We start from the raw sequence: 13,046 nt of genomic DNA on the forward strand, positions 1-13,046 counted from the left end.
CTGTTCTGGTATTAAGTAGCCCTGTCCTGCTGCTTCTTCCCCATGCCTTCTCTTTCATCTGCTCTGCAGTTATCACACGAAGCACAAAGCATTCTCAACTTTCATTCCGCCCACCAGCTGAAACACGGCATGATTAAAACCAAAGAAATATAATCCTGATCAACTTCAATTTAAATTAGTTTCAATGCTAAAAAGATGTCAATTTCTACCCTGCTGTGATATTAAATGGCGGCACTAGCAGATGAAGTAAAGTAAAGTTGCTTGACAGTGGCTTCTTTTACTATTGGCGGCGTCCGACTGTGATTTAATTGTGAAAGCGCTGCGTGCATTTTTAAAAGGCAATCATGGAAATCATTTGTCATGATGTCAGCAGAGGAGAATGTGTGCGGTTATCATATATACTGAAACACATAGATAAGCGAGGCTTTGATGGCCTTTTGCAGCTCTGCTTCCTTCACAACAATAGTTGGCCAAGATCCATTAACCTGAATTTCAGACAGGAGAACAGAGTAGACACCCTCTACTCTGCTGGCTCTCTTACCTCCTGCCTGAGCCTGAGAAAATGCTGACCGCAAGGCAAGCTATTCTCACACATCCTGGCAAGTCAGGCTTTGAAAAAGAGATCCTCCCAGGTGGGCACACGGTGCAAGCAAATACAGACTGCAGTTCGTGAGCACATATTTTTCAGAGCACCGGTGAAAATGAGCTTTAAGTACCCAGCTTCATCATGCGTTCAAAATGAGAGCATCATCGTCTGTTTCCCTAATAGTACACCAGTCCTGAGAGCAGGTGAAAGCCTTTCATCTGAAAGGAATAACTGTCAACCGGCAAAAACAAGCACACCCAAAAGTAAAAAGCATCATTTTGAATTATTCTGATGACACAACATGCAATTTCCATGAGCAATCCGAGGAAAATCACCAGCTGAGGGAAGCTAAAGCAATCAAACAGAAATGCAGTTTTATTACTGGGTGTGCTCACTCACTCTACACTGCCCTGAGAAACAGTGGGGTGTGAACTGTGGGTGAGTGGCAGGGGTGGTGGTTGTGGAGGGGGGCTTAGTGAGGGTGTTGGCTAAATAAAGCTTTGCCCTGCAGGAGATACATTCAACTGTTGACCAGCTCTCCAACAGAATAGAGAATCAAGAACATAGTTATTGTCTTACTATTACAAAAGTTGTATTACCATTGTTTATGAACAGATTATGGTTGTTCACACTGTTGCCTATTACAGAAATGTTTTGCTGTAAACCAGGGGTGTCAAACTCAAGTCCTGGTGGGCCACAGTGTCTGCTGGTTTTTGGTGTGTTTCATCACAAGTGAAGAATTGGAGCCTTTCATTGGCTAAAGAGTCCACACACCTTGTCCTCAAGGCTTTGACTGGCTGCTGATTGAAAGGAAACCACAAATACCCGCAGACTGAGGCCCTCCAGGACTGGAGTTAAACCTGCAGACGCTGTGGCCCTCCAGGACTGGAGTTAAACCTGCAGACACTGCGGCCCTCCAGGACTGGAGTTAAACCTGCACTAAAACTAGTGAGGCCCTCCAGGACTGGAGTGAAACCTGCAGACACCGAGGCCCTCCAGGACTGGAGTGAAACCTGCAGACACTGAGGCCCTCCAGGACTGGAGTGAAACCTGCAGACACTGAGGCCCTCCAGGACTGGAGTTAAACCTGCAGTAAAACTAGTGAGGCCCTCCAGGACTGGAGTTAAACCTGCAGTAAAACTAGTGAGGCCCTCCATGACTGGAGATTGACACCCCTTGTGTAAACTGTCCATCACCATCTATCTTTTCCCTTTACCCTGTGTTTGTGCCGAGAGGCCATTATTTGAATTGAATCAGGTTCTAGACTGCATTCAGGACACCCCACCATCACGGGGGTACGGGCAGAACATACAATTCTGGGATCAACTGCCCTCCCACTGTAGCTATGAAGCACCAGAAGATTATCAACCAACGTCAACAAAGAAAAAGTCAAATATGAAGCTACAGTAGCTATGAGCCTTCACCAGCCTCTCATGGTGCCGTGCAGAATGAGAGGCACTCTCTTCCAGACCAGAGGTGTTGATGGGTTTGCTTGTGCCAGTGGCAGAAAGATGTGTTAGCCTTTCTAATTTCCCGTACCCGTAGCAGGCAATGGCACACTGTGTTTGTTCTGCGGCTGGCTCCCCAGAACTCCCGCTGGGCGAGGGCTACCACCAAATCAGAGAAACAAACACCACGGAGAGGTCTGGTTTCCACCACTCAGCCAGCGTACTTACTACACCTCTCAGTGCATTTACATGCACGCCAATAATCCCATTTTACCGTGGTAATACTCTGATTATGGCAATGGTCATGTAAACATCTTTTTCCGATTACTTCAATGTCTTTCTGCTTTTTGAAACTGTGCAAATCAGGTGGAAGGTGAAGATCCAGGATGAAAACAAACATAGCTGCCATGTACACTGTGTCTGTTGACCACACAGCGATTATGGACAGAATCATGTAAACCTGGCTATCCCTGTAATCACATTACTGATATCCAGTAATGTGTATCAAATTAAATACTGGCATATTGCCAGTAATCATTGTCTCCTTAAACATGCTAAAGACTAATTCTCACTATCATTTTATTGTCTGTTTGAACACTCAAACGAACCTCCAAGACAAGTCTGCTTCAATGGCAGAATGTTGATAGCATAGTTGCTTCTGTGAATTCATCAAAAAGGCCTACCAAGCACTTATACTGAATTTGTGTGCACATTACAATAAAGTCTTCTCCATGAGAAGAGACAATACAGTGTTTTCTAACCAGTTGTCATGCTTATATTTCTATGTATGGGAAGAACAAACAAATAGGCAAAAAAATCACAAACCCACTATTTGTAATGTATGAACTTCTGTTTCAGTCAACAGTAGCAACTCAGTCAGGAGCTCAGGCAAAGTGAAGTTTTTGAGACGTGTTATTATTATTAGTATCTGAGCGTGCCGAGAAAGGGGCGTGGCCTTACCTTGGCAGGTCCTCTCATTGGTCAACAGCTTGTAGCCCTTTTTGCAGCTGCACTCGAAACTGCCCACCGTATTTCGGCATACATGGTCACATCCCCCGTTGTTCAGCCGACACTCGTCTATGTCTGGAGGGGGGAGCGGGGTTAAAACATTGATGGACTTGACCACTAGCAGGCAATGCACACATTCACTTCCACAGAGAGAGAGAGAGAGAGAGAGAGAGAGAGAGAGAAGGAAGCAGACTGACAGACAGATGAGAGGCTGAGAGAAATACAGGCTGCAGGGTTGGTCGTTGCAGTTTGGTTTGTCCTGGAGGGGCTCGGTGGGCCTGTGGCCAGGACAGGTTATTATTTGCAGACAGAGACTGCGGATGGTTCTAGAGATGAAGACCGCTAATGGTTCCACCGAGGGGATAAATAACCGCAGTTCCGTGATCCTCTCATATAATGACTCAGCACTTCCGTAAGAGCTGTGAGCAAGATGGGCCCCATTCATAATGAGCTCCATTCCCCAAAGAGAACGGACACCTCCCCAAATAAATAATGACCTGAAGAAGGGTGCACATGTGTTTCTAATAAATCAATATACACATTGCAAAATACATGTAGTTGCATATATTTAGTTACATTTAGCATCACAGTTATTCCGCATAAAAATATCTGCTGAGGAGTGTTAAAATAAAGATATTTATGAGCTGTGGGAAAGGGCGAGAGGTATAATGAGGTGGAGGGAGAGCAGAAGAAAGTCCTCTCGTGGGCCAGGATCGATAACAGGCGGGGGTTTAATGAGTGGGGAGAGCGTTTAATGCCGAGAGCTCACTCACCACTTACAAAGCGCGCACTGCCTGTGCCTCTGGCTCAGAGCAGCCCTGTGAGTTTTCATCTGAATGCACGCACTGTACGTATTCCTGACCTTAGAGTCGCTCCAGCAAAATCAGAGGTCAGCCGCCCCTTTGTACAGTCCAATATGTCAGTGGCTAATAGAGCCTGGCAAACTACAGCCATCTGAATTAAATTAATTTTTATTTACTCATTGTTTTATGTGATGCTGTACTTGCAGCTGGCTACACGGAGGATGTGCTTTGGAAATGAAGTGATTAAGCTATTACTCACATGCTTCACTCAGTATTGATTCTTGGCCAATCTGCTGGGTTCTAGTCCGGTGGTTCTGAGCCTCTCCTCAGGTACCCCAACCGGATCCAGGTATTGATGTGCTTCGCCTCAAGTGCACCTGACACACTTAATCAAGCCCTTAGTTAAACAAGGCTTAGATGTTAGCCATAGCTGAATCAATCACTATGAGATATAGCTGAATCAGGTCTTAGATATGAGATACAGCTGAATCAGGGCTTAGACGTGAAATGTATCTGAATCAGGGCAAACATATGAGATACAGCTGAATCAAGTCATAGATATGAGATACAGCTGAATCAGGGCTGAGATGTGAAATGTATCTGAATCAGGGCAAAGATATGCGATACAGCTGAATCAGAGATGTGTTCAAGACAGCAACGATTCACAGTGAACTATGTTTGCAGCAAATAGTTGAACTGTTGAACGATTTGAAATTAACATTCCATTTAAATCGCCAAACAATGCCGTTTTAATTCAAATGGATGCAACTTAGGTTGAACAATGACAGCTAGCTGATTTATTGCTTACCTGCAATTTATTTTTGAAGGTAAGAACTAATATTAGATTGAGTAAAGTCTACAATAATACCCAAATAAATGTCAACTTTTGGCGTTTTCCCATCAGCAGCCATTTTTGTTCACCACGCACTACCTTTTTCAGCTTAAACATTTGTGGCGAACTGAAAAAAGGTTAGCTAACGTTTGCCGTCTTGAATGCACATCTGGTCTTAGATATGAGATATAGCTGAATCAGGCCACAGATATGAGCCAGGTAGGTGCAGTACAGCACTGTGCCATAGGGGGCAGCAGGGTTAGCCTGCTCCGCAGTGTAAGGGAGCAGTTGATGTGCCAGCTGTGGGAGGAAAGCAGCCTCAGTGTAATGCCGCCGCACTGAAACAGGCCAGAGGCCAGCTCGCCGGCCCGCACACGCGGGCAGATGAAAGCTCACTCCGCGGATCAAAGGGGAGTACGTGGCGCCGGTAGGAAAGGCGGCCGACCGGAAGGTTCTCAGATACCCTCCCACAGCCTGGCACTCGGAGGGGCACGGAGACGAAACGATTCCAGACGGATGTGGAGCAGCCAAGAGCACTTTTCTAAAATAATCAGATGAGCTAGGCTGAAACTTCATCACTCCGGGCCCTTTATTGTGTGTCCTTAGCGGAAATGCACAATCCATCTCTCTTGCTATCTGTCTCTTTTCATTTTCCTTTTCTTTTATCAACATTAGCCAATCAATATATCATCCATTTTGTGCTTTGATTGGATTATGTTCATAGCGAATTTGGTCATGTTTGTGATTAAGCTTGAATCACCATTGTAAATGAGGCATCGGTCTCGAGGGGCTGCATCATCTGTTTAAAATAAATGCATCAGATATTTAATAAAATAATATGCTCCTCTCGGCATACAAACCCACCTACCAGAGCTGGACCGCCCTCGGCAGGCCCCTGTTTCTCATGCCAATGCTGTCTGAAGTTGTTTTCCTTTGTTTCCGTTCAAACAGAGCTAATAAAACCCAATGTACTTTTATCATTGTTGTTAGCGTAGCGTAACGATATGAGCTCTGGAGGGGAAGCCAGCCTTCCAGCCTTAGCACCGTAACTCAGCAGACCTGCTCTCTCTCTCTCTCTCTCTCTCTCTAACCCCCCCCCCCCCCCCATATCTGTCTGTCCGTGCTTCTGACTAGTTTCAAATACTCATGGTAATTAGGTACTTAGGTAAATCGCCAATTTATTCCTATTTCTGCGCACAAATTCAGCAGGTCTTCATCACCCGTGAAAATGGCTATAAAAAGAAAAAGAGAATCTTGCCTGAAAACATTTCTTTGTGAAATAGCTTTTTTTTGACGGCAATCGCATACAATGTAAAATGTATGCGATGAGGCCAAAAGAGAGAACTTGTTATTTTAGATTATAAGGAGATACTTTTAATAATTTGAAACACAATCTCTCTCTCTTGCCCTCCACCCTCCTCCCTTTCTTCCCTCTCTCTCTGTCTCAGTGCCTGCACACTGTTCATGTGTCAGGGAGGTGACAGAGAAGGACTAGATGAAAGGGGGATCCAGGGCAAGCGTGGGATCATATGAAAGGACACGGTGGCTGAGGGCTAAGAGTTTGCCACTCCTCAGTGAGCCCAAATTGCCTCTCTGATTATAAGCTGCCGGAGCCTCACGCCCTGTACCCACGGTGGTGGTGGTGGAGAGGGCTTTTAGTGCTGCATTACACTAAGGTGGTAGTGACTTGATAGGTAAAAACAGGAAAATACAAAACTGTTATCTTACAGGCAAACATTAATGGAGAGTGCTCTCACTAGGGGGGGGAGTCTTTGGTGAAATGGTGGTTTGCCTGTCACAAACAGGTGAGAGGGTGATGAGTATGATTGACAGATGAGAGGGTGATGAGTCTGTGATGGACAGGGCAGAGGGTGATGAGTCTGTGATTGACAGGGCAGAGGGTGATGAGTCTGTGATTGACAGGGCAGAGGGTGATGAGTCTGTGATGGACAGGGGTGAGGTGATGAGTCTGTGATGGACAGGGCAGAGGGTGGACATGCTATGAGGAGCAGGTGAGGGGTCTGTGATGGACAGGGCAGAGGGTGATGAGTCTGTGATTGACAGGGCAGAGGGTGATGAGTCTGTGATTGACAGGGCAGAGGGTGATGAGTCTGTGATGGACAGGGCAGAGGGTGGACATGCTGAGGAGCGGGTGAGGGGTCTGTGATGGACAGGGCAGAGGGTGGACATGCTATGAGAAGCGGGTGAGGGGTCTGTGATGGACAGGGCAGAGGGTGGACATGCTATGAGGAGCAGGTGAGGGGTCTGTGTTGGACAGGGCAGAGGGTGGACATGCTATGAGGAGCAGGTGAGGGGTCTGTGTTGGACAGGGCAGAGGGTGGACATGCTATGAGGAGTGGGTGAGGGGTCTGTGATGGACAGGGCAGAGTGTGGACATGCTGAGGAGCGGGTGAGGGGTCTGTGATGGACAGGGCAGAGGGTGGACATGCTACGAGGAGCGGGTGAGGGGTACTCTTACCTTTGCAGGTCTTGCGGTCAGGCTGCAGGGTGAAGCCCACGGGACAGCTGCAGCGTACTCCAGTCACTGCGTCATGACACGTGCTGTCACAGCCTCCGTTATTCACAGCGCACGTTTCTGCAGAAACACGGAGAGCCATCAGTGCTGCTGAACACACACACACACACACACACACAAATAAGGGCATGAAAAGTGCCTAAAAAGGTACAAATGCTTGTTGCTGCGGTGGGATCCTATAGGTACATAAAATTGTACCCCTAGCCAGCAGTATATAATTAATGTGTAACTTGAAAAACAAATATATACATCCACTGTGATTTTATTTCTGAAAGTGCACCTACACACACACACTCCTATATGCAGACATAAAAAGAAAAATATATTTTTTACAGTAAAGAAATTATTCTTTATTTATAGAAACACTAATAAGAAAAAGAGTGAGCAGAAACCCCTGCATATAAAAACAGTCATTAGTATATTACCATGACCTCAGGAGGGAGAGGAGAGAGACTCCTTATCCAGACTATTAGTTAAATTGAGCGTTTCAGGCCCGAGGTGAGAGGAACAGAGTGGTTTCCTGTCTCTCTCTGGGACTCGGAGCCCCTGCGGAGAGGAAAGCCTGACTGCCAGGTGGCTCTCGGGGGGCCAGGGGACGCGCCTGTCTCCACACAGCAGGGTCCTCCGAACCTGGCAGCCCCGCATCCCTGCCTCTACCTGCCGCTCAGCGCTGCCTCTAATTAGCATCTAGTGACACGCATCAGGAGCAAAGTGCTGCGGGCCTTTAATGGCTAATCCTCCTGACAGCCGCTTCCAGGATTCACGCCTTCCGCTGCGTCTCGCCCCCCTCAGCACGGCACGGCCGGGGCCTCGTGTTTATCCTCGCTTTCCGCCGTTCGGCGGACGGCGTGAAAAGATGAAGCGTGCCTGGCTTTCATGTCACTTTCTCTCTCTTTGTGAAAAATGACAGTTGGAGAATGCTGAAGAGATCGCTCAACAGGCGCAATCACAGGGCCATCAACCCTGACTGGTTGCACACAAGGAGAATGACGAATCGGAGGTAATTCCAAAGATCAATACCGAGGAGCGCAAACACTAGCGCAGTGATTTTTAATAAAGAGATTAACAGATAGAGAGAAAGAGAAGAAGATGGATAGTATCAGCGAGAGTGCTTTCGGTCTTCGCTGCTTTTTGCTCCTCTGGCCTTTAAGCACACCCCATCCCCACAAAAACAACAAAAACAGTGAGAAGTTAAAAGCACAGTTTATCATGTCACAGACAGAAGCTTTTGGGCTATATTGAGGATGAGAAGATACATTTTACAGTTTGACTGACTGCGACAGATTGAAGCTGGCAGGGTGGGTCAGAGGCAGTGAGGGCGGAGAGGGTGAGGGTGGAGAAGGGTATAAAGAGGAGGCAAGTGCTCCATTTCTTGACACTGACAAATCTAACATGAAATATTGTGCATTTGTCAAAAGCCAGAGTGGAGACTTTCAAAGTCACTTATAGTGTCTTTCTGTAGTAAGCTGCATTATAGAGTGAGAGACTGGCTGACTGAAGCCTTTAGTTTCAAAATGAAGAAGGTACCAGCACAGCGGCACACCACCGTTTACAGTACACAACCTCACACCCTCAACACAGGAAGTGGACGCTGTCAACATTCCAGGAAGTTACACAAGCGTGATGCAATACTTTGGACAATTTCACAGTGAAATCTGTGAGCCATATGTACAGCGTACATACATATAACCCCTACTGAAACCTGAAAACCTGTAAGACTCATATAAAGTACTGAAGGAAATGGAGTGAGTCAGAGGTCTTTACGTAGGTTACTGAGGAGGGTTACCAGACCCGTGGGGGATTGACTGTTTCTAACAATGGGTCAGGCCAACCCTCATCATTTTCACATTAAATCTGATTGCAGGCTTTTGAAATGAACATTAAAGGACAATGGGCTATTAAAGACTGTTTAACACTCTTTATAAGCTGACTGGGGACTCATAACCACTGTTCTATATACTGTACTGGAATATACTGTAATATTCCCAAATTAGAATGGCCGTTTGTAACTGTAGACCTGTCCATTTGCTGCAATGTCCTTCATCAGTTTGGAAGGACAAGTTTGCAGTCTAATGCCATTCACCCGCTGAGCTACTGCAGGATCAAGCAACTATTGCACCCGACTAAAAATAAAATAAAAAATAAAAATGTTTTCACTGCACTGCAACAAAAAAGTATTTTAGTCTTGTATTGAGACTTATTTCTTTCACTTTTTTGATAAAAGACTTTCAAGATTTGCCAATCAAATAAAAAAATGCATTTGTCAAGAAAACACTAACTTAAAAGAAGCAAATATTTTGTTCTTGAGAGAAAAAATTAAGATCAAAAGTCTAGTACTTTAGGATTACAATAATAAACGCTGGTTAAGAGTGTGATTTTTTTGCAGTGAGATGACCCATCAGCGGTGGCGCAGTAGAGTTTGGGTCCGGGCTGCAGGACGCAGAGCTGGGCCTCGCTCAGAGCACAGGACCGCCCTCCCGCCCGCCCGCCCGCTCTCCCGCCCGCATGCCCCCTGCGCCGCGTATTTCATCTCAGACACTGGGAATTTAGAACCTTGTCACGCTGCCATGGTGATCAATGCCTTTGGCAATCCCCCGTGTCAGAGCGGTGTGATGAATTCTCCTGCTCTCACTTAGCGATAATGAATCAGCGCAGTCACTGGAGACCGCAAGGAGAAGCGTTCTCTGAGAAGCGCGGCGTATTGAGTGGCATGATCTGTTTGTAAAAATTACACACTGCGGGGCACTGAAATTTGGCAGAGCCAGGCAGAAGTCTAGAGCGAGGATGATGCTTTGCTGTCATTTAGCGAGACAGTAATTGTGTTTAAAAGAATGATTGGACGGTAGGAAAGTGGAAAAAAGGTGTTTACAGCGTAAGTAAAAGAAATATACCCTGGTATGTGTGTGGGGGTCATGGTTTCTTTAAACATTTCTAAGCCACACATTTGAGTCAGAGATTCCAGTTTCATATAACTAGGTGGTAACAGTTTTAAAATCACCTGTTTTTTTACTTTGGAATAAAACTTCAGGCGAAGACCTGCTAGTCCTCACTGTCTACACTACTGCCAAATGTACATGCAGGGACCCTTTTTTTATTTTCTTATGGTCAACATTTTATGGTTAGCACTGCCTGTTGTTTTTAATGAAAATGGCAATGCAATAAGTAAAGAGAGATTGATTGATTGTCAGATGGGTGGAGCCTCCATCCCCAGGGAGGGTATATGCTGGAGTACAGCTGGGTGAAAGCCTGTGTTCATGAAAAACAGGACTTAGATGATGGCGTTTCATGGAGGTGGTGGTGTGTGTGTGTGTGTGTGTGTGTGTGTGTGTGTGTGTGTGTGTGTGGGGCGGGCATGGAACAGTACGATCTCTCTGTTTGTTTATTTGCTTTTGATAATCCCTGACAGCTCTGGCGGCCCCAGCTGCTGGCTATTAGTTTGAATTTTTCATCGCAGAGGAGAAAAGACAAGGGAGTGAAGCCCTGCTGCCGCAACATCAAAACTCCTTCTACCCCTTTCAGAGTGTTCAGAGGCCCGGAGCATGGCCATCTGCTGAGGACAAACAGAGCGGCTCAGTGCTTTACTGTGTGTACAGTGGGCAGAGTGGCTCAGTGCTTTACTGTGAATACACTGGGCAGAGTGGCTCAGTGCCTTACTGTGTGTACACTGGGCAGAGTGGCTCAGTGCCTTACTGTGAGTACACTGGCAGAGTGGCTCAGTGCTTTACTGTGTGTACACTGGGTAGGACCATCCTTTGAAGCTTTGAAGCTCTGGATGAACAGACCAGGCCACAGACCAGACAGTGTAGAAATATTCCACACGTCTTCCACAGAGAGGTAAACAAACTCGGAAGAGAGGAACACAAACACTGAATTGACAGGTTCTATTGATTGGTGTCGTACCCACCATCCAACCCCCATCACCCTGTCTCCACCCAGCCCACTCCCCCCGATTCCAAATCACCACCTTCTAGCTTTTCAGCTAGAAGCAGGCATGCAGTTAGTCCAGGGGGTGTTACTTGACAGAGGGGGAAACAATTCTCTCCTGCCATGGTGTTTTAATGTTCACACTGGGTACGTGAATCCTGTGGACACTAATGCCCTATAAAGACTCGCTGGCTCACTGATATATTTCACACATATTTTATAGACCAACCAGACGATCCTTCTGCCCTCCTCTTTTCATAATGAACAGAAGGTTCCAGTGCTACATTACACTACCAAAAGTGCACTATCACAGTTTCTAGTCCTTAGTGCTTTGTCTGGTGGGCCAATATAATCTGTGGTGAGGGCGAATCCTTAAAAGTTAGCTAAGAAGTTAGCAAAGTCTCTGCTGGGTACTGGAGGTATTGATTTCCGATCCAGCACTGGCTGTGCCTTTAGGAGACCTCCAGCGGAGGGAGTGGGCAAAACAGTGGATTTCGCCATTGGTGCAGGCACTATTAGTTCATGTCACCTTGAGAACAAAGATCCTGAGAGAGAGAGAGAGAGAGAGAGAGAGAGAGAGAGAGAGAGTTTGAGAGAGACGGAGAAAGAGACGGAGAGAGAAATTGAGAGAGAGAGCAAGAGAGAGATATTCTCTTCTTTTGTGTCTGCCTCAGCTCTATGCTCTATAATTAAGTCGTAAATCATTCTCATATGCAGCGATATGATTTATTTATACAGATTTATGTGCTTATTTTTCTTTGCGTTTTGTTTCGGATATGAACGCCATCGTATATCCTGTGAGTCAGCCAGCAAGGCCTCTGAAATATCAGCCGATTGTAATCTATTTAAACTGGGACTGCAAGCGCAAGATATAAAATAATTCTGACAAAACATGACCTGCCTATTACTACACTAATAGTATTTATTTTTCACAGTGAACACTCCAATATGATATTATATCCAGCTTATACATAATAGCTTATACAGTATCTGATAGTTGTCTATCTTTGAATTATTTTTTATACATTTATGGAAAACAGTTCTCAATAATCTACAGTATATTCAGATTATCGCACACAGTTAGCCACAGGTATATTTCTAATAAATCTATTCTCTCTTGAAATGTATTAATGACTGCATTCTATCTATCATTAAAATGCTGTGGGAACACTCCCATGACTCAAAATGCCTGAAACGCAACCTGATGAAGACCTGTCAGACTTTACGATCGTTACGACAGCTACAGGAATCATTGAATCCTTTCCTACTGTTGAGAATCAAAGTCCAGCGAAGCAACCAGAGCTAAATCCTCTCTATATAAACATGTCTATACGTGGATCCTGTATGATTGTAAGGAGCCATCGGGGTAACTGGAACTGCAAAGTTGAGGTGCAAGAGCAAAGCCATTCACATTACAGAGCTAATGCTAACAAATCCACTTAAGCACACAATTAAATGTACAATTAACTGTGATAGAGTACTTACTGTCCATACCGTACTATGGTAAAAATGTATTTACTGTAACACTGCTAGAATAATTTGGCTGTTTAGTAATTACTTTTTAAAAATTACAGTTGATTCTGCAAAATGAGAACATGAATCTGAGTAAAAGAAGGACAGAGCACCACTAAATCCATTACAGGACCATTTTAGAGGTACCGGTCCATGAACTAAAACAAATGTTTATTTATCCTTTATTTACATGGGGGAAAACAACCCTATTGAAATGTATCATCCATTCCTACTTTAACAAGATGTTGCATGGCAGGCAACTGTTTTTGCTAAAAAACCCCAGAACTTCAGTTGCACTAAATCACGCAGGCTGTGGAATTCACACATACTTAAAGGGGATCTACGCCCACAACTGCGGACACGCGATGTCCGTCTGTCATGCACAAGGCCTTTGATG

The 13,046-nt window shown here is 45.4% G+C and overlaps 1 protein-coding gene across 2 annotated transcripts in view; it reads right to left on the reverse strand.

The window, feature by feature from the left end:
- The window catches only part of scube3 (signal peptide, CUB domain, EGF-like 3), a 99,079-nt gene that overhangs the window by 24,041 nt on the left and 61,992 nt on the right, over positions 1-13,046 (reverse strand). For both annotated transcript variants that reach the window (XM_061258431.1, XM_061258430.1), the window contains 2 exons: positions 7,157-7,273; positions 2,995-3,117 (listed from right to left, as the gene is read on the reverse strand). In XM_061258431.1, coding sequence (XP_061114415.1) covers positions 2,995-3,117; positions 7,157-7,273 — 240 coding nt within the window. The remainder of the gene's footprint in view (positions 1-2,994; positions 3,118-7,156; positions 7,274-13,046) is intronic.

Source organism: Conger conger, chromosome 10 (genome assembly GCF_963514075.1).
Source record: "Conger conger chromosome 10, fConCon1.1, whole genome shotgun sequence".
NCBI lineage: Eukaryota > Metazoa > Chordata > Actinopteri > Anguilliformes > Congridae > Conger > Conger conger.